Source organism: Stylophora pistillata, chromosome 5, assembly GCF_964205215.1.
Source record: "Stylophora pistillata chromosome 5, jaStyPist1.2, whole genome shotgun sequence".
In the NCBI taxonomy this organism is placed as follows: domain Eukaryota; kingdom Metazoa; phylum Cnidaria; class Anthozoa; order Scleractinia; family Pocilloporidae; genus Stylophora; species Stylophora pistillata.
This window is the reverse complement of record NC_142523.1, coordinates 13,442,694-13,463,040: the sequence shown is the minus strand read 5'-3', so window position 1 is coordinate 13,463,040 and position 20,347 is coordinate 13,442,694. Positions and strand designations below refer to the sequence as shown.

At 41.2% G+C, this 20,347-nt stretch overlaps 1 protein-coding gene across 1 annotated transcript in view; it reads right to left on the bottom strand.

Moving 5' to 3' along the window:
- Positions 1–54: 54 nt before the first annotated feature.
- Positions 55–20,347, bottom strand: part of LOC111324842 (protocadherin Fat 4) — a 34,681-nt gene continuing 14,388 nt past the window's right edge. The window contains exons 13-35 of the mRNA XM_088760909.1: positions 19,619–19,933; positions 18,676–19,298; positions 17,625–17,935; positions 16,636–16,873; positions 15,643–16,234; positions 14,120–15,031; positions 12,571–13,656; positions 11,123–11,749; positions 10,505–10,621; positions 9,404–9,615; positions 8,963–9,051; positions 8,691–8,811; positions 8,325–8,520; positions 7,243–7,512; positions 6,871–6,959; positions 6,200–6,401; positions 5,423–5,715; positions 4,505–4,767; positions 3,772–3,905; positions 3,396–3,416; positions 2,936–3,035; positions 2,210–2,447; positions 55–1,517 (exon numbers count right to left, since the gene is read on the bottom strand). Of these exons, the coding sequence (XP_088617035.1) occupies positions 1,167–1,517; positions 2,210–2,447; positions 2,936–3,035; positions 3,396–3,416; positions 3,772–3,905; positions 4,505–4,767; positions 5,423–5,715; positions 6,200–6,401; positions 6,871–6,959; positions 7,243–7,512; positions 8,325–8,520; positions 8,691–8,811; positions 8,963–9,051; positions 9,404–9,615; positions 10,505–10,621; positions 11,123–11,749; positions 12,571–13,656; positions 14,120–15,031; positions 15,643–16,234; positions 16,636–16,873; positions 17,625–17,935; positions 18,676–19,298; positions 19,619–19,933 (7,400 nt within the window). The 3' untranslated portion in view covers positions 55–1,166. The remainder of the gene's footprint in view (positions 1,518–2,209; positions 2,448–2,935; positions 3,036–3,395; positions 3,417–3,771; positions 3,906–4,504; positions 4,768–5,422; positions 5,716–6,199; positions 6,402–6,870; positions 6,960–7,242; positions 7,513–8,324; positions 8,521–8,690; positions 8,812–8,962; positions 9,052–9,403; positions 9,616–10,504; positions 10,622–11,122; positions 11,750–12,570; positions 13,657–14,119; positions 15,032–15,642; positions 16,235–16,635; positions 16,874–17,624; positions 17,936–18,675; positions 19,299–19,618; positions 19,934–20,347) is intronic.

Sequence of the window (20,347 nt, the reverse complement as noted above, 5' to 3'; positions counted from 1 at the left end):
GTAAAAGTTCTTATCAATTTTGAGGGAGTTCGAAAGTGACACAACGACTTCGAATCAACTTTTAATATAATGTCTTTATTTTTGACGAAAAACTTTACATATCCATACCAGAGACATTACTTAACAAAATTATCCATACACGTCTCACTTGGGCTTGTAATAATCCATAAATCGAAATTGGAAGTTTGTCCTCAACCGATCGATGCCACAAAACATTTAAATTATTTCATTAATTCTTAAATATCGGAACGGTCTCGTGGAAAGCATCAAAATTATAATCTTGCAAACTAACTCATAATATAACTTAATATTAATTTAATATTTTAAATTATTAATGACGATAGCGATGATGAAAGTGGTGACGATGATGATAGTCGGTGAGAGGTAAGACGTTAGAATAGTATTAACCTTTAATAAATTGTAAGTGATAACGTAACCATATGATAATGACGGCGGGATTTTAAGGTTACGGGCTGAGTTCTAGGGTAGCTACTTCGGAACTCAACCTTATAATTTGTATCAAAAGTAAAAGCGAGAATACAATAGAACGCCACTGACTCGAACTCCTAAGGAAAACAACAACAAAAAATGGTTCGAGTTAGTTCGGGGGGGGGGGGGGGTTCATGTTAACCGAGTTCGAGCTAGCGGGTCTCTACTTTAGTAAAAAAGAAAAGATAAATCGTTTACCCGAAAGCAGACATTGAATCTTTAATGAGCCTATAATGGAGGAAAACCACTTTTCACAGGAACCTTCGTCTTGCCCCCCTTTAAGTCCCTGAAGAAAGGTTCCACTGCGCAAACTTTGTATTTATAACCTTCATTGAAAAGGAACCTTTTTCCAGGGGACACTTTTTTTCGTTCGGAGGGCGTCCCCACAGAAGCCACTTCGTTATCGCTACGAGGGTGTCCCTATAGTAGAGGTTCCACTGCAGGTCAGTTAATTCTAGAAACAGTTAGAGTTCAAGATACTCAAAATAGGTGAACTCTATTGCCTTCTCTAACAACGACAGACTTTTCAACGAGACAACTACGGATAATTACAAACATTTATGGCTATAATGCGAACGTTAGAAGCCTTCAAAATTGTGAAGTTGAGAATTTTAGACTTTTTCAACTTTAATAATAAGAATTAAACCATTCTTTAGTCCACCTCGAGGGAAACAGCTTCACACGACACTCTTATTCCAAGGATGCGTTAAGACAACATCTGGCGAATCTTCGTCAAATGTGATCGGTGTAACTTGAAAATGACTGACAAGCTCTTGCATCGAACTGAAATTCATTTCATCGTCCATGGTTCCAAACTCTGTCACGAGAAGAGCACCGCTGGCCTTGTCGTACTTAAATGGAAGGTGTCTGAAAGAAGGTCCACCTTCTGGAGCGCGCACAGTCAAGGCAAACTCCTTGCTACTGGCTCCCTCACGCACAAGGAAGGTTCCTGGTTGTACCATAGAAGAAAGCATTTCTTCAGCCTCTAGTGTGGAGATCTTCTCGTAGAAATATGGCTCGTCACACACCTGGAAATAAATTTAAACATTGATTGGAACGCAGTGGATTCTGTTGACAATGTAGTTATTCAACCTGATAAAGAAAAAGCGTTTGTTGTTGTTGTTGTTGTACTCTTTCAAGAGACCACGACCACGAGTTTCACTGCGGCTGATGACCTTAATTAAGGAATAGTGGATCCCTTAATTAGATTGGAAAGGAAGCGCTAAGATTTTGAAATAGCGTTCTTATAAGGTATTTCCACAATGCGTTCCTATGCGGCCCAAAAGAGAAGTCAAGCAAGCATTGCAACAAAGTCGATCGATTATTGAGAAAGATCGATGTTCTTTTGTCTCGTCATGAGCGTGAAACAATGAAACAATTCTGAGCCCCCATGAGAATGAAATCAACCTCATTCCTTGGAATTACGCCCTCTGATGCTCTAACACTGAATTAAATGAATCATTAACGAATTATTAAAACTGACCAATCATTTTACACGAACTGGACTAAGAACACTCTACTGACAACAACTATACACTTGAGTCTGATGAAGACTTCCGCACAGGTTGTTGAAACGTCAGTCCCTACAACCGACAACAGTCCTTCTCAGGACTACACTCACCCGGACGATCACACTACACTTTCACGTAAATTGAATAGGAAAGATGTAAATTTCGAGCTTATCTCGTCACGCTCGATTTTCGGTAACATGAATACTAACCATGGCTATTTTTCTGCTTTTTGAATTGCCAAGATCGACTTCGACCATGAACTGTTGTTGCCCCTCTTCATCTGAATTATCGCAGATGTCGTCGTACGCGACATTAAGGTAATGTTTCTCTGAGCGGGAGATGTTTTTCACGGATCGATCACGGCTGAGAATGCACTCTTGGCTGTCTTTACGTGCCATTGCAGCTCTTTGTTGTAACGAGAAGTGGAAATTCTGTGGCTTTTTTCGTCTGAAGAGAAAATAGAATATCAGCTAATCTTAAAGAGAAACTAAAATTCGAAGAGGAAAGACGAGGATCCATATCCTAGATTAAGGACCTACAATTCAAAGTTAGAAAGAAATTTTATGACATCTCTCCCTTTGTGTTTGACGACAGGTTTGCAGAAAGGCTTTAAAGAACTGTCTGAAGTTGAAAGCAAAACGAGTCAACACGAAATCGTTGATCAGCTGTTAAATCATTTGGACACGAAATTTCAAGAAAATAAAATAATCAAACTTTTGATTGTTCACTGCAGCTAAGAACAATTGCCCATAACAGAAACAGCCTTAAATCGTATCTCAACGGAAATGTTGTTGAGAACGGCTTGATAAATTGACAAATCAATGATATGACAAAGTATTTGAACTTATCCATCCCCTACTCCCCCCCCCCTTCATTTCAAGAGGAGCAATTTTTTCCATGGCCCCGATAAAAAAGATGAGATATTACTTAATTACCTTTTCGTGATTATTAATCCAACAGCAATTACTGCAATAGTAAGGACCAGAAATCCGATGGTCAGACCCACGATTAAACCAACTTTAGAGGGAGGGTCAGCTGAAAAATAAAAAACAAATTTTGATATTAGTTAGTACAACTGAATACCTTTTCAACATGAATTCCAGAATTTCGTTATTAAATTGCTCAAATCCAAGAATTGTCTTTCAAAATTCGGTCGTAATTTGCTTCCCAAGATGCACTAGAAACTGCGCTCAGCTATCAGAGGACAACCTCGTCCCAGGATTTTCTCGGTCGGATTAAAAAAGGCGCGATCTGTTGCCATTTTCCAAAATCGACCGCTGAAACCATACAGAAGAGGTTTCATTAGAGGAAACACTTTTCAGTTATAATGCAGACGAAATGCTACTTTGATGAAACGCTTTTAATGTTGTACAACTCAGTAATCTGCATATTTACCTTTAGAGGGTTCCGTATAGCCTAAAATAATTGAAGAAATTCATTCGATTAGTAATCATAAACATGAAAACTTAACCTTCAAGATTACGTTATAATTTGATGAGAAATTTGTGCGAAAAACTCTCGAAGTGGGTAGATTTCACAGGGTAATTGCTTTTGGACAATCTTTAGACTTAAGCACCAGTAAAAATTACTTTCTAAAACATGACGTTAACATAGATTATCATTTGCTTAAGGGTAAGCAGATTCTACCTGCTCAGCGGAAGCTGAAACCCAAAATTAACTCGTAAGCTGGAGTCTGCAGCGTTTCAAAACTCTACAGCTACGGAACAAATGCATTCACTTAGCTCAGGATGAACAGAGTAATGATACTCACTAGCTGTAGCACTTTTAACTTTGAAACCATTTTGCTCCAACTCTTCCATTCTTCCGCTGTTGATCATATCGATCACTTCTGCGGAGTTTAGGTCGTTACCAGACTCGTCGCGGGCAAAGAGCTCCAGCTTGACCCTATAGAAAGGAAACGGGTCGTGAAGGGGTCAATATTTTCATTTTGGTTTTTCTATCGTTATTTTTGTTGCTGTTCAAAACCGTATAGTGCTCATTCTATCGTTCAAAATACACACTGAAGCGCAACTTTTGTGGCGGATAGTAAGTAAGGGTATGGCCAAAAATAAGTGTCTTAGGGTGAATGTGAATTTAAACATCCCACACTAAACAACAACCAAACAAACAAACAACAAAACAATTAAACAAAACAACAAACAAAAAATAACAACAAAACAAAAAAAACAAAACAAAACGATCAATCAAAAAAAAAAAAAAAACTATAACAAACAAAATTTGCTTATTTCAGCCCCTCTCTTAAAAGAGCTTACGCTAAAGATTAACAGCTTCTCAAAATTCGTTACTGATTCACTCGGTGTCCGCCGACGCAACATAATTTCTTAATTCTAAAACTGCTGGATTATCTATTGAGATTGAGAAGAGAATTTACACGATAACCATTTCTTGGAGCTAGAGGTTAACAAACGCGCAAAATATGATATAATTGTTCTATTTCAGAACAATAGCGTTGTAAAATTGTTGATTGAATGAATGCGACTTACTCCATTGGCTCCATAGGAGGGGTGGTTGTCGGTGGAACCGGTGTCTCCATCGAATCACTCCCGCCACAAGATGTCGAACGACCAGCATCAAATAACAAACCACAAACAAACCGCTGAGCGCTTTGCGGCTCAGGAGGCTTCATTTCTGGTGGACACAGTAGCACAAAATGAACCTTGCCCTCCTGGTATTTTGTGACACGGACAGAACATGCGCCATAATCCAATTTAACATCAGCCCTACGGACTCGCCTTGCGTTCACACTCTTTTATAGACAAACAAAGAAATAGGTGGAAATGAATAAATGAATTAGGATTGAAAATACACTAGGAAATTTTCTGTGAACTTAATGACCTGCGGACGATAAGAAATTGCAGGAAGACTCAGTTTTTGGATTCAAAGGCGTCCCAGCCCATGAAGCCATGAAGCTATATGCGACGTGCAAGACAAATGTTATAAAAATTACTTGTTTTCTGTTACAAAATGTGATCAAAATGGCATAGGAAACCAGTAATAATATTTTACTCGAAGAAAATACAATGAGAAATTCATCACGAACTTCTTATTTTTTTTTTATTTATTTCTTCTTCTTCTTCTTCTTCTTCTTCTTTTTTTTTTCACTTTTCACTTTATTGCAATTAACCACGGGCTATCATGAGTAATCTAATGACGTATTGGTTTTTAGCTTCGATCTGTGACGTGTCTGGAAAACTTGCTCTATCTTCTCAGTGCCAATAAAGACTAGAATTAATCCCAATTGAGACCTAGCCAATGGCGTTTGCTCGTGCTTCAAGCAGTTTGCTTGTTTTTTACTTTGAGCTCTAATTGGTTTCCTGCAAAAGTTTCCTTTCATCTTATTGGTCGTTGCGATTGCTTTGGTTTTGCTGTTACGTCACTCATCGAAATACAATCCAACTCACCTCATTCACGTTGTTCGGTGCGGACCTGATAATATTCTCAACTTGTTTTTCGATATCAAACAGACTTCCTTGTTGGCCCCCAGATAACACCATAACCATCTCCAGCCCCTCGTCAACGCACTGATATCCATTAGGAGCGCGCTCAGACAAGGCACAGATCTTCGAGCCTTTACACGGATTACCATCACACGCCTTCTTTTCCAATTGACAGTTTTTGCCTGTCTTTGCCGATGCACAGTTACATTTGTATGAGCCTGCTGTATTGGCGCATGTACCATTATAGAAGCAAGGATCTACACGAGATAGACACAATTTCATTCAGCATTCTACTTAATGCATAGCTTTTCAAAAGTCCGCCAATTGTAAATGAAACTACGTCGGGCTTTTCGCATCTCGAAACTTCAAGTGCTTACTTGAACCCTTAAAACCCTAACATCAGAATGCATAAACTCCATACTGCTCTCTATACATTCTCTGTGGTATTGACGAGGAGATTTTATCAGACAATCAAGAGCTTCTTGCGCGGGTGTTCATTTCCTCACGACCTTGAGAGATCATACTGTATTTCGTCTTACATCGATGAGTTTGCTTCATCGAAAGCATTGGAATAGCCTGCGAAGCAAGCCCTGGGGGAGAGGAGGGGGATTGGGGCGAGCGGAAGGTGCTACATTGGAACGACAAGCCCTTAAATCCCAGAATTCAACTTAAGTAACAGATTACGACTACCAAATTCACCATGCCCACAACAAGAGTTCATTTACTTGTTTCGAAGCTTACCTCCACTGCATTCATCAACATCCAGTTCACAATGGTCCCCAGACCATCCCGGTCTACATAAACAGGCATACTGAAGGCCTTGTTTGGAGCAGACGGCGCCATTTTTACACGGGTTTGAATTGCATGGATGTTCCTCACACCGGTCGGGCGCTGAAAAGCCAACTACGTCCACGTTGGCCTGCAAAGCCTTGCTGAGAAGTTGCTGAAAATAAAAAGCGGAGAGAAACAAAGTTAAATAAGAGACAAAAGAATCCTGAGATATCTAGACTCAAGCTGCAGGTTAATCACACTGTTTTACTGTTAATAATAATAAAAATAATAATAATAATAATAATAATAATAATACTAATAATAGTTTAATATTTGTAGTGCGCAAATTCCATTTATATATGATCAAATGCGCATAACAATTATAGAATATAAAAGTTGCATCAGATAATAAATTACAGTAAGACCCTTATCAAACTTACAAAACTAATAAAAACCTTATCTAAATTGTAAAAAAAAAAACAACTAAACCATGCATATTTCAATCCTAATTAAAGGCTAAATTAAAAAGGTGAGTCTTTAGTAAAATTTTAAATTTACTAAAATCAGTCTCGTTACGCACTTTATAAGGAAGACTGTTCAAAAGTTTAGGTGCTACACACATATTTTCATACGGAGCTTACTTGAAACGCGTTCTTGTCAAACATCTGGCAGGTTCCTTCTTGGTTCGGATTTGTCACTGAGAGTGTCATAGAGACAAGTGCATTTTTACCTGCAAATAGATCAAGAATGCCATAAAGCTACCTTTCAGAAAAAACTTATGCTTCGTATCGCACCCTTATTTCATTACGTTTTCTATAACCTGAAGCTAAACGACTAAAAGTGTCGGAAATTCTCCTGGATGAGACGATATTCCATCTCAGCTCACCTCTCCTTCCTTAGCATATTGATAGATTTCCCTGAAAATGCGCTCTCAACCATTTACAATCTTCGCTTTTGGCTAAGGCAGGCACAGTTACACAAACAAAGAAAATATTTTTACTCCAGCTACTCACCAAACACCTTGAGCGTTGCCCAGCCAGACCTCACTTTGTCAGCCACGTTGCTAGCTTGACAAAAATACCGCGCCTCGTCTTGTGCAAGTGCATCCTTCAACACGAGTTCCGGTTTGAATGGATCAATATCACTGGTTTCTACCATTGGGATACTGTCCTTGTACCATTGAAATTCGGGCAGAGGATCTCCAGTGGCATTACAAGCCAGTGTCACCGTACCACCCAGCTCTACACTGCTGTTTTGGGGGTGTACCACGATCTTTGGAGGTTCTGTTGATTACAGTGAAAATAATTAAATGAGATATTATAGTCCGCTTACGCATTGCGGACCTACTTTATTGGAGCTTTCTTTTGAATTCTTCCTTCCGGAATTCCTTCCCCATTGTTCCTAACTTGACAAATAGGATCATTGTTTGATCTCTTTACTCTGATTATGGTGCGATGGCCAGAGTACAAGATCATCTGATGGTTGATTAACTAGCTGACTGACTGACTGACTGACTGACTGACTGGCTGGCTGGTCGGCCGGCTGACCAACCGAACGACAGACAACCGACTGGCTGGATAGCCGACTAACTTACTGGCTGAGTGAGTGACGGGCCAGCTGACCGACTGACTGCCTGACTGACTGACTGACTGACTGGCCGGCTGACCAACCGAACGACAGACGACCGACTGGCTGGCTAACCGACTAACTTACTGGCTGAGTGAGTGACGGGCCAGCTGACCGACTCACTGAATGACTGGCCGGTCGGCCGGCTGACCAACCGAACGACAGACGACCGACTGACTGGCTAACCGACTAACTTACTGGCTGAGTAAGTGACGGGCCAGCCGACCGACTGACTGACTGACTGACTGGCCGGCCGGCTGACCAACCGAACGACAGACGACCGACTGACTGGCTAACCGACTAACTTACTGGCTGAGTGAGTGACGGGCCAGCCGACCGACTGACTGCCTGACTGAGCTCATGACCGACCGTCTGAATGAGCAAATTTAACTCACCATTCACTGTTATGTAAGCAGTACCTCACTGACTGACTCACTGATTGAAAATTATATAAGAAAAACCATGTTACCATTTACTGTCATATAAGCCACACGAGACTGTATCAAGCCGGCTGAACTCGTGGCTAGGCAAGAATAGCTGCCTTCGTCTTCCTCGGTCATATGTTCAATGATGTAATCGCCAAGATCATCCCAGTTTGACACAAAGCGGCCGTCCTTCATCCAGCGGTACTGGGGACGAGTGTTACCCTTTGCTAAGCAGCTCATCTATGGAAACAGTTGCACGACAAATATTAAAACAAGCGCTCGATGTGTTGAAATTCTCATCGGCTCTCTAAGAAATTTACTAGTAAGTATATTCAAGATAACTAAAATCGTCCAAAAATATCAAATGATGAAACTACTTAAAAACAACAAGAGTATGTAAATATTTTTACTTGATGTTTATCGCCCACGAGACGAGTTGCTGCTGTTGGAATCTTTACAAAATTACACAAAGTGTCTGCCTGTATAACACCATCCTCAGTGACTTTAAAGACCATAGCTTGACAAGCGATCCTGTGAGAGAAGACAAGTAAGGGTAAGGCAAGGTCAGCGTACGAGCTATAAGAGATATTCTGGTGGAACCTATACCGGGAAAGCCATGAATACTAGCTTCAGTTGCTAGTAGAACAATAATTGAAAAAAAGATTAGGACAACCTATTGTACCTTGATGTAACAAAGACATCGATAGACTTGTTGAGACTCGGGGTACCCATATCATACGCTTGTACTGTCACTTTCCAATTTCTCTCAACCTACAACGGGAGTAGAAAGGTTTTGTTACTTAAGTTACCTTGTCAAGTAAATATTAAGACTGATAACAAGATAGCAATTTGTGTGAAAATTCCAATGGATTCTAACGAGGTTCTGCTATTTCGCTCAATTTCCCTGGCAGTAAATATAATTACCCGTAGATCTAATAGTAGTAGTAGTATTAGCAGGATGCCTCTTACTCGGTTACAAGAGGTTGAGTGGATCGCATGTGTACTTTTGTTTACAACGTGTTTACCAATTCTTTCCTCCAAAGGGAAGATCTAAGTGCTAAATATTTTTACTCCTTTGGCCATGCGTTTCTTTGTAATATAGCTTCGAGATACTCGAACTCACCTCGATCTGTTGAAGAAGTCGGAATTTTACGACTCCACCCAAATCAAGATCGTCATCAATCGCCTGAATTCGGCCAATATTAGTATCATTGGGGCTGCTAAGGGGGAATTCATAGTTGGGGCGGGTAAAGCGAGGGGCGTTGTCATTTTGATCGATTACAGTAAGGTTCACGATGGCCATAGCAGCTAATCTGTCGTCTGGTCCTCCTTCAGCTGATGGAAATCAAAGAAAAATTAATATCAATCAGAGGTTGCCCTTGTACTGTGCTTCTACAGTTTGGCTGTGAAATTGTAAATTTTTAACTGTTAATCCTTGCATCAGTAATGTTTTCAGTCAAATTTATTTTAGTTGTCATTTTACCATCATGAAGGATCTGTTCGTTATCAATGATGGTGATACGACTAATTGAAGAGTTGACCGGAGTCTATAGTCGTACGAGTGACTCGCAAAATCGGGCGACAGCGAAGCGAAACTTTATTTGTTTGCGTGTTTGTTTGTTTTTAATTCCGCGTTCAATAACAGACCTTATCATATAAGGGGCAAAATTACTGAACTGTGATTGGTCAAGACAGAGGGCATTTTTTCTTAATTTTTGTAATTGCCCCGGGCAAAATCACCTGAAAATGATTGGCTGAAAATCGCTTAGCAACGGCTGCCAAGGTAAAGAAATTTCTGTTTGTTTTGTAACAATGGCGTCCCGTTTTGCGCGAGATCAGTAAGAAAACATTTTGCCCATTATATTATAAACAAGTAATCACATGGTTCCTCGTAAAATTAAGGATTAATATCACTTGTGTTTTCGGAAGTTGCAGAAATTGCCCTCGTCGCTGCACGACTCGGGCAATTTCAGCAATTTGCGAAAACAAGCGTGATATGAATCCTTAATTTTACTCGGCCCCATGCGATTACCTATACAAATTGGACCATACAACGTTTTGTTATAAATTCACAAAACTAGGACAGAATTCAGAAAACAAAACTAATATCGGTTGAAGCTTGGTATTCAGAAATAAAAATAACAGCTGCAAAATGTCACATGACTCTGGTGCATCTTTGACCCAACTTCAATAAGGTTTTCATTTGCATTAGTGTATTTCTTACCCGTGTTTCCATCGCCGGTACTGTTGATACCACAGTCGGCACGGCCTGCCCGGACCACCAATTGGAAAGACGACGTAACCTCTCGGTCAACTCCGGCGGAGCTAACTCTTACGAAGCCTGAGACAGAGAAAATATCATTTTCAAGGTAATTTGGGCGGTAAATATATGATCAACAACATGTCAGTATTTCTAACCATCATCACTGCATGATGCTTGTTAAGCAGAGGAAGTATGCCTCCAATATTTGCTATTTTCGAAGTGCACAGCTAAATTATGGGTGTGACACTTAAATTTTCACGCAATTTCAAACTTTCGGCGATTCTTAAATCGGCAATTCATAGTTTTTAAATTTCATCTATCACAATACTACGATGAAGAGCGAGATCCAAGGAAACTTCTTTAACAGTGAGTTGCATCCAATTTATCTTACAAAGTCACCCCTAAATCAAACACCAAATAAAGAAGCTCTTGATTGTTAAACAAATTCTCCTTGTCAGCACTTTAGAAAATAATGAAGAACAATATGGAGAATGTGCATATTGAGTCAATGAGTCAAGGAGTGAAAGGTTGGCCTACACAGATCTTGAAATGTTCATACTTTATAAGAAATTATCTTACCATATCTATCAATTGTAAAAGCCCCGCCTTCATTTCCTTGCCAAATTGCATACAACATCTTTTCATTATCCTTGACATCTGCATCAGTCGCCGTCACTTGAACAATACTCTGATTGAATGGCAAATTCTCACTAATTGTCGCATTATACACCGCGGGCACAAACTTCGGGCAGTTGTCATCCACATCAGTGACGGTGATGGTGACGTCAGCGGATGAGGATAACCGCGGGTCACCATGATCGCTGACACTAATTTTCAATTTGTAAAGATCTTGCTTTTCGCGATCGAGTGATTTCAACGCAGTAATTTCCCCGCTTGCAGGGTCGATGGCAAAAATATCCACATAAACATTTGTAGAGAAGTTAAACATTAGTTGTGCGTTCTCTCCGACGTCAGCATCTGTAGCAATAACGCGCATGACGGAGGTTCCGATGGGAGAGTTCTCCAAGATGGCACCTTGAAGAGAAGAAGCATTGAACAGCGGTGCGTTATCGTTTACATCAGTCACTGTGATCAGCAGTTGTACAGAGGAGCTCTTTTGCGGATGACCGGAATCACTTGCTGTGATAATTAACGTGTAGAAATCTTGCGTCTCCCGATCAAGTTTTCCAGAAACTGTCACGACACCTTAAACAAAGACCAAACATTGAAGTCACGTGTAAAAAAAAATTATCTCCAACTAAAAATGCCCTTGATTATTAAACAAATTCTCCTTGTCAGCACCTTAGAAAATGTATGGAGAACAGTATGAAGAATATGCATACAGATTTTAGGGCACAAAAGGCTTTAGGTTCATCATTATAAGACGCACACGGGGAGCATTAAGTAGCAATATCAAGCGTCGTGATATTGCCTACGTTCTGTTTCCGGCCAGCTGTCATCATATCATTAGTACCCAAGCCACCGCACACAAAACGTGTGTGTGTTTATACAATATACGCCTCCTGTTTTTGATCGAAAACTGTTTTGTCAAAGTTGATGAATTATCAAATGCGCTTCAATATTATCTACCTCAAGCCTTCCTTATTGCCTCGTGGTCTTTTAAAGCGCTTTTTGTGTTATATTTCCAAACGAACTTTAATCTTAAGCTTTCTTGAAACAGTGGGTACTTTTGTATGTTCCGTGACATGACTTGAATTGTCACGGGGTAACGCTATAAATTTGCTCTTCCTGCTCTAAGATGAGTGCATTCATTTTTGTGGTTTTTTTTTCTCTTTGATGTGGCTTCTCATGAATATGTTTTCATACCCTCTGTTATTTGCAATAATTTAATAAGCCGGTTCTACGTTACCGATTGAAACAATAAGAGAAAAACCTGCAAAACTTTAGAAAAACTTCGCTAGACTTGCTCGTTCGTTTTTCGAGGCTGAAAGCTGTTAATAAAATAATAAGAACGTCTCCTAAATTTTACCTTTTGAGTCCCCACGAAATCAATAAATTGCACTTACCAGTTCCATTACCAATATCAAAAGTACCATCGTCATTTCCATCCGTGATCTGGTAACTAACGAGTCCGTTGAGCCCGGCGTCCTTATCCACAGCGTGTATCTCCTCTACTACAGTCCCGGATGAAACATCTTCGGTCACATTGACTATGTACACGGATTGATCAAATTTGGGTGCGTTGTCATTCACATCTGATAGAGTCACGTGAACGATTATTGACATGGAATGCAGTGGCTTGTTTCCATGATCGGTAGCTCGACAGATGAGAGCGTAGTTTGAAATGTTTTCTCTGTCGAGTTCCATATTTGTTGTTATAATACCAGTATCTGAGAAAATGGCAAAAGCTGACATTTCATTTCCTGAGATTATGCGGTAAGATATTTCAGCATTGCTTCCAGTGTCTAAGTCACTGGCGGTAATTTTTGTAACATAGGAAGAAACGGCTGATGCTTCGGAGATAACTGCTGTCATGGAAGTGTTCTTAAATACAGGTGGATTGTCATTTGTATCAGTGACATTAACCATAACTGTGGTAGAACCATGAAGAGATGGTTTTCCTCCGTCCGTTGCCTTAACAATGACGACATAGCTGTCAGTCATTTCTCGGTCCAGCACGTCAGCGGTTGAGATCAGCCCAGAGGTCAAATCTATACTAAACGCGTCACTATGGTTACCGGGTTGAACAGATTCGATGGAGTAAGTGAGCTGACCAAATGGATCGACGTCAAAAGCAGTGATTGTCACCACCGAGGTCACCACAGCAGAATTTTCTGCGACGCTTACGTAGTACGTCGGCTGAGGGAACGAAGGATTATTGTCATTTTCATTAATGACTTTAATAATCACGCTAACAATGGACGTGAACTTGGAATCCGATGCAGACACGGTCAAGTTAAATACCGGTGTCTTTTCAAAGTCCAGCTGTGCAGTGGTGTTGATGATGCCAGTCCGAATATCTATGGAAAAGAAGGATTGGGAATTGCCCCCGGTGATTCTGTAGGTGATGTCTGCATTGGATCCCACATCTGCATCCGTTGCTTTCACCTGAACGACATCGGCAACTACAGCAACATTCTCTTTGACAGTACCTACATAGAGACATGGAAAGGATATTTTTCCTCATAAAACACACACACACACACACACACACAAAAAAAAAAAAAAAAAAAAACCATGTGCCTAGGTACAGGTATTTACTGCGCTTGAGAAACGATCATCATTTATCACCTGCGGGAAGGGAGGGGGGGGGTTCGAGGGATTTTAGTTGTGTCACGGAAAATTTTACCTGTTACCCTATCAGACTTTGAAATATTCTTAAGACCCTCCCTCCCCCCTCCATTCATTTACAGTTAATTAGCTGTCAATTTTCTATGGTCCCTTCATTAAATTCTGTTGGCGACGACTCACCCCACCTCTCCGTTCCCAATTAAAAAATATTTGTTCCCCCCGCTTACAACCCGCCAGGCAGTGCGTTATAAATGGTCCCTTAACTGAACTATTAACCTTTGGTGCAGTGGTCAAACAGTGTTCAAAGGAAACAGCTTTACAAACCTTGAAAAACGTTTGCGTCGAATTTAGGTGGGTTGTCATTCTGGTCTTCGACTGTAACATAGAAATTTTGTGCAGTTTTCATGGACGTTTTTCCCTGATCAGACGCGATTATAGTCAGGACATATCTATCAGTTTTCTCTCGGTCGATTCTTCCATTAACCTTTATTTGACCAGAAACGGGATCTATACGGAAAGCATCATCACCGTTGCCTTTAACTATTGAAAACCTGATTTCACCATTACTCCCAGCATCGGCATCTGTTGCGGAAACAGATCCTACGTTGGCACCAATCTGCACATTTTCTATAACTGTAAAATTCTCCACATTTACAAACGCTGGGCTGTTGTCATTCTTGTCCATTACGGTGAAATTGACGCGAACAAAGTTACTTCTGGGGTTTGGAGCATTGTCAGAAGCACTGATATATAAGCTGTAGAAGGCAACAGCCTCTCTGTCCAAATTTTGATTGACAGATAAAAAGCCAGTTGAATTGTCTATCTTAAATGCGTCATTGGTATTCCCAGAAACAATGGAAAATGTCACCAGACCGTTGCGGCCATCGTCAAGGTCTGTGGCCACCAGGTGCAAAACGTTTGTTGTAATGGCGGTGTTTTCGAGTACAGACGCTTGGTAGAAAGGTTTCGAGAATTCCGGCGAGTTGTCGTTATCATCGAGGACGGTCACGAACACAGTGGTGGTGGACGAAAGAGAAGGTTTTCCCTGATCTTTGGCCGTGATGACCAATCGATACGAGGACGCTACTTCACGGTCTAGCCTATCAGATGTTGTTAAAACTCCAGTTGTAGAATCGATTTTGAACTTATTGCTGGCGCCAGAAGTTATCTCGTAGCTGATAACAGCATTGTCACCTATATCTTTATCCGTTGCCTTAATGTTAGCAACCAGCTGACCTGATGGACACAGAAAGAGAAAAATAAATGTGATTTAAATCTTACGATATCCGTCATCTCTCCTTCTCTCCGTGCAACAAGTAGTTTATTGAAAATGTAGGCTTAAGAATACAGCGGTAAAACGTCAGGCATGCGCCGAGGGGGGATAGATTTTGGTCAGCTGCGCACCCATTTCCAGCGCAAAATTTCAAAGGAAGATTTTAAACGCCTACATGCAAAACATTCTTGCAGCTCCCATTGCGTGCCTACATTTGACGTAAACATCCGAAAAATCGACCTTGTGTTTGTCGAAAGAGAACTAGTCGTGTTTGTACCGCATGTTTTGCTGCCTAAAATTGTTGTTGTTGTTGGTCGCTCTAGACTCGAAACAATCCGTAGGTTTTATTGTATTTCACATACATTGTAATTTTACTCGCTAAGGTGTAATTAATGTTCGTCGAAAACCTGCCTTGCTATCAAATTTGGATATTTACTTGGTTCGATTATGAAAACATTTGTGGATTATCATTGGAATCCCTGTAAATAAACGGTTTGAGTATTCGCTTTCGAGTGTATTTCGAGGAAAAGTAATGCGTTCTCTATACGAAAGATAAATATGAGAAATTTCCTACCTGGTGCTAAGTTCTCCATGATACCTTTGGAATAGTTGGGGCTGGTGAATTTGGGTGCGTTGTCATTTACATCTACCACTTCAATTGTTGCATTATTTGTCACGGACTTTCCGCTTGCATCCATCGCACGCACGGCCAAATGGTACTTTGCAAATGTTTCGCGATCAAGCTTTGACGCTACTGTTATCAGTCCAGAGATATTCTGTATAGCAAAAGCACCACCCACATTTCCGTCTATTATGTGAAACGTTAAATCGTTTCCGTCGGCGTCCGTAGCGTTCAAGCGCACAACTCGCGTTCCTATGGCAACATCTTCGCGCACCTTCGTCGGTGCTGAAGACGTCTCAAACACAGGAACGTTGTCGTCCACGTTGACGATAGTGATGTTAACTTTCGCAGACGCTGTTTGCGTAGGAGATCCACCATCCTTTGCGATGACAGTCAGGATATAAGAGCTCGTCTTCTCGTAATCCAAAGGTGTGGAAGTATGAATGAAGCCACGTGAATCAATGCTGAAATTTTTACTTCCTTCTCCTTGCAAATTGAATTGTAGTTGACCGTTTGACCCTTCATCCTTGTCTTTTGCTTCAACCTGTGAAGTGAATGCTGAAGGCTAAGTAAAATTTCTTCGATCAGCAAGATAGCATGTTGGAAGCCTCACCTCGTGGTTTTTTCAAGCGCACAATTGCGTTGTACTAAGCTCTGAAGGAGTTCCTTCACACCCTTAGTAACGCACAGTGACATGCACTTTCCGCTTTTGTAGTCACAAAAGATTAAATGCGATTCAATATTGTGACCTCCGTTTTTAAATTTCGCCTAGATTTATCTTCAGATACTTCGTGTGCAATCCATCTTCAGCTTCATCATTGGTATTCATGCGAGTTTATTTTCTAGTTTGATCTTTCTTTTGAAGTATTGTTGTTAAAATCTCGGGGCAGGGGGCATGAGGGGGGGGGGGGAGGGAAGGGGATTTGAGAAGAGATGAGTGCTCACCTTCAAAACTGTTGAACCAGTAGAGGCATCTTCCCTTATGATACCATAAAACACAGACCGACTAAACATTGGTGGATTGTCATTGACGTCACCTATTACCACCGTGACAACGACACTGGCTGAGAGCGAGGGTGACCCAGAGTCTTTTGCCACCACTGTTAGTGCGAACCGGGCCTGGGTTTCCCGGTCCAGTCCTGAGTTGACTCTAATTACACCAGACACGGGATCAATTTTAAAGCTAATAAAGGAGGAAGAAAACAGATAACATGATATTAGGTGACCGCTGCCGGAACTAAATGTACGTTGTTCCTCTCTTAAAACTCCAATGAGAAATAGATCATTTCAGGAAGGGGATTTTCTCTATATTTCGAAAAATGCCAAGTTATTAATCATTCAGTCTTCCTTCAGGAAACCAATCAGTCAATCAATAGCTCAAAAGGTCCGTTAGTCAGCCGGTCAGTCATCTGGTTTGCCATTCGGTCGTTTACTCCGACGGTCAGTCCATCGGTCAGTAAAGCAGTCGGTCGTTCATTCAGTCAAGCAAATATTCTGTCAGTTAGCACAAACGTCAGTGGGGCGCGAAGGGAATTTGTCAGTCTGCCAGCCAGTAAGTTAGTTACTCTGGCAATCAATGAATAACACAAGCACGGGGACTAGACGGGCTGGCAGGCAGGGCAGGCAGGCGGTCGGTCAGTGGGGCAATCTGCAGCGCAGTCAGTCAATATGTCAATCAATTAGTTAGTCAGCCAGTCAGTCATTCATTTAGTCAGTCAACTAGTAAGTCAATTAATCCTTCTCTCAGTTAATCAATCAATCAGTCAGTCAGTCAGCCAGCCTGTCGTTCAGTCAGTTAGTCAATCGAACATTCAGTCAGACAGCCTGCTAGTCATTCAGTCAGTCAATCCGTCAGTCAGCCATTCTGTCTATCAATCAGTAAGTCCGTAAGTTAGTCAGTCCATCAGTCAGTCAGTCAGTCCGTCAAATCTTACCTGTCCCCAGAGTTCCCAGCGGATATACTGTACGTCAATTTTCCGTTGAGTCCCGCATCTTTATCTTTGGCTTCTACTCGTCCCACCAATTGAGACATCGTTGCATTTTCCAACACGTGGAACGTGTAAGCGGGCTGGTCAAAGACTGGCCCGTTATCATTCTCATCCATGATATAAACTCGAACGGACGTGGTATCACTCAAAGATTTGATGCTTCGGCTGTTTTTTCCGTCCTCTGCTTTCACCGTCAAGTTATACACAGCGATAGATTCTCTATCCAAAGTACGCTGTGTTGTGATCTCTCCGGTAGCCTGTCAAGGAAAAGATTGAAACCAGTAAACTTTGGAGTACATTCAGCTTCGTTAGTAAGCAGGGTAGGGTGGGAAAGGGTTTATACGCGTGAATTTTTACAGAGAGACAAGGTAAGGGGATTTTCGAAGTTTTCCATTTTAAATTTGTGACGCGTAAAGTAATGTTTGAGGTACGCTCCTCCCCCCCCCCCCCCCCCCTTCCCGCACTCATGCTATCGTTTTAGGGAGGTCAAGTGGGATTAAATAGCTCCTATTCCAGATCCACGTGCGCGGTTTAGTCGAACAGCGGTTTCCTACAACAACAACAGTTTTTATTCATGATCTTTTTACATGAGGTAACAGTGGGATAGTTTGCACAGCAAATAGCTAGAAAATAATAGCTATATTAGCGTACGCGAAAGCGAAGCCATCGGGTTAAGCTTTCCGATAAATTATTAGCAAAGAAACAAAACACCAGAGGTGCTTTGCGTGAACTAAAAAATGAAAACATTGGGAAGATACAAACGTGGGACGGAAAACATTTCTACTTTTTAACTCCTACGACCTAATCAGTAACCGTCACTTCCTCGAAAATGAACTGAAAGAAGTAAGTGTAAATCGAAAATTATACCCATCAGCTGATAACTGTTTCCATTCTCAATGCCCTTTCGGTGAGTAATGCATTCAAATTTCTAAAAACATGGTTACCGAAGAGTACGACTTATGTGTATATTTACGGTATTTTGTGGTGTATAACTCACCGTATTTATATCAAAGGCATTTCCATCGTTGCCGGATATTATGCTGTAAAACAATTGGCCATTTAAACCCGAATCTGGATCGGTGGCGGTTACGAAACACACAGCCACGCCATTGGCCAAGTTCTCAGCGACAGTGCAGTTGTACAGCGAATGCGGAAAGGAGGGTGGATTGTCATTGACGTCACCAACTGTTACCATAACATTGACCGATGACGCCAGTGGAGGAGTCCCATGATCTGTTGCGGTCACAACCAGCCCATAGGCAGCCTTCTTCTCGCGATCAAGTGTTTGATTAAGTGTAATCGATCCATTCTTTTTATCCAAGATAAACGTTCCGTCTTCATTTCCGGTCTTAATATCATAAGTTATTTCCTTATTGAGTCCTACGTCGTTGTCTTGAGCAAAAACCTTGACAACGGATGCTGGAGGAGAAGCAGCCTCGCTGATAGACGCACTGTAGCTTGATTTGTCAAATAAAGGTGCGTTGTCATTCACATCTGAAATTGTGATTTGCACGTCGACAAGAGCATCTTTGGATGGATTTCCACCATCGCGTGCTTCTACTTTCAGAGTGTACAGTGCAGTTGTCTCCCTGTCGAGTCTGGACTGGACACTGAGGACACCTAGTGACGAATAACATAAAGATTAGGCTTCTTACACACCTTGTACCATTTGGTCCGTAGCTTCCAGTATGGACCGAGAAAACGAAGTAAATAGGATATTATTATTGGAAAATATTTATCTCTCGGTTCAAATAGAGGAACAATCATTTCAATTCAAGCACTTTAGTAGGCCGTTCAATGAAATACGGCCCACTAACTTGGCAAATCACATTGCACGTACTACCTGAGAGATACAATAATGCACTCTAGAACCGTTCGTCACTGACCAATCCGGAGTGAGAAATTTTGTTAAGCGTATAATAAAATTAGAGGATACTGACCAGTATTTCCATCAATTGTGAAGGCACTGCCCACGTTTCCTCCCGTTATGGTGTACAGCAGCCTGCCTCTTACCCCAGAGTCTTTGTCTGTAGCGAAGACTGCTCCAACCCTCTTACGCACTGCTGCGTCTTCGCGGACAACTAAGTGATAGCTTGACTGATTAAATGAGGGTGCATTGTCATTTACGTCTTCAATGATAACCTTCACCGGAACTGTGGCTGATTTTGCAGGGTTACCGCCATCCCTTGCCTCTACCATCAAGTCGAACTGCTTTTTGGTTTCGTAGTCAGGTGGGTTTTTGATCAAAAGATACCCTAAGAGAAAGAGTACTTACAAATGACGAGCGTGTTTCTGGCTTTCTAACTAGTATGAAGGTCAAAGGAAAAAGCAGCGGCGCTTTTATCATTTGTTTGTCACACAATACTTGGTTACGAAGGAGACTCTGGCCAACTTTATTGTTCAATGCTACAGACATGTCTGGTTGGATATAACGAAATATAGTTGCAATTTATAATAATAATAATAATTTTCACTTTGAGTGGAAGCTTTATTTATAGAGGGTAGCAATTAATAGCTAGAAGCTAATAAACTTGCGGCCCTCAGAACACCCACCCATCCCACCCCAGGGGAGGACATCCATCACACAGTAATCTCGTGCGTGGGAAATCAACGTCTCCTGCAGGAGACGCGGGGACCTACGGTTTATTCGTCCTTATCCGAGAAGACTA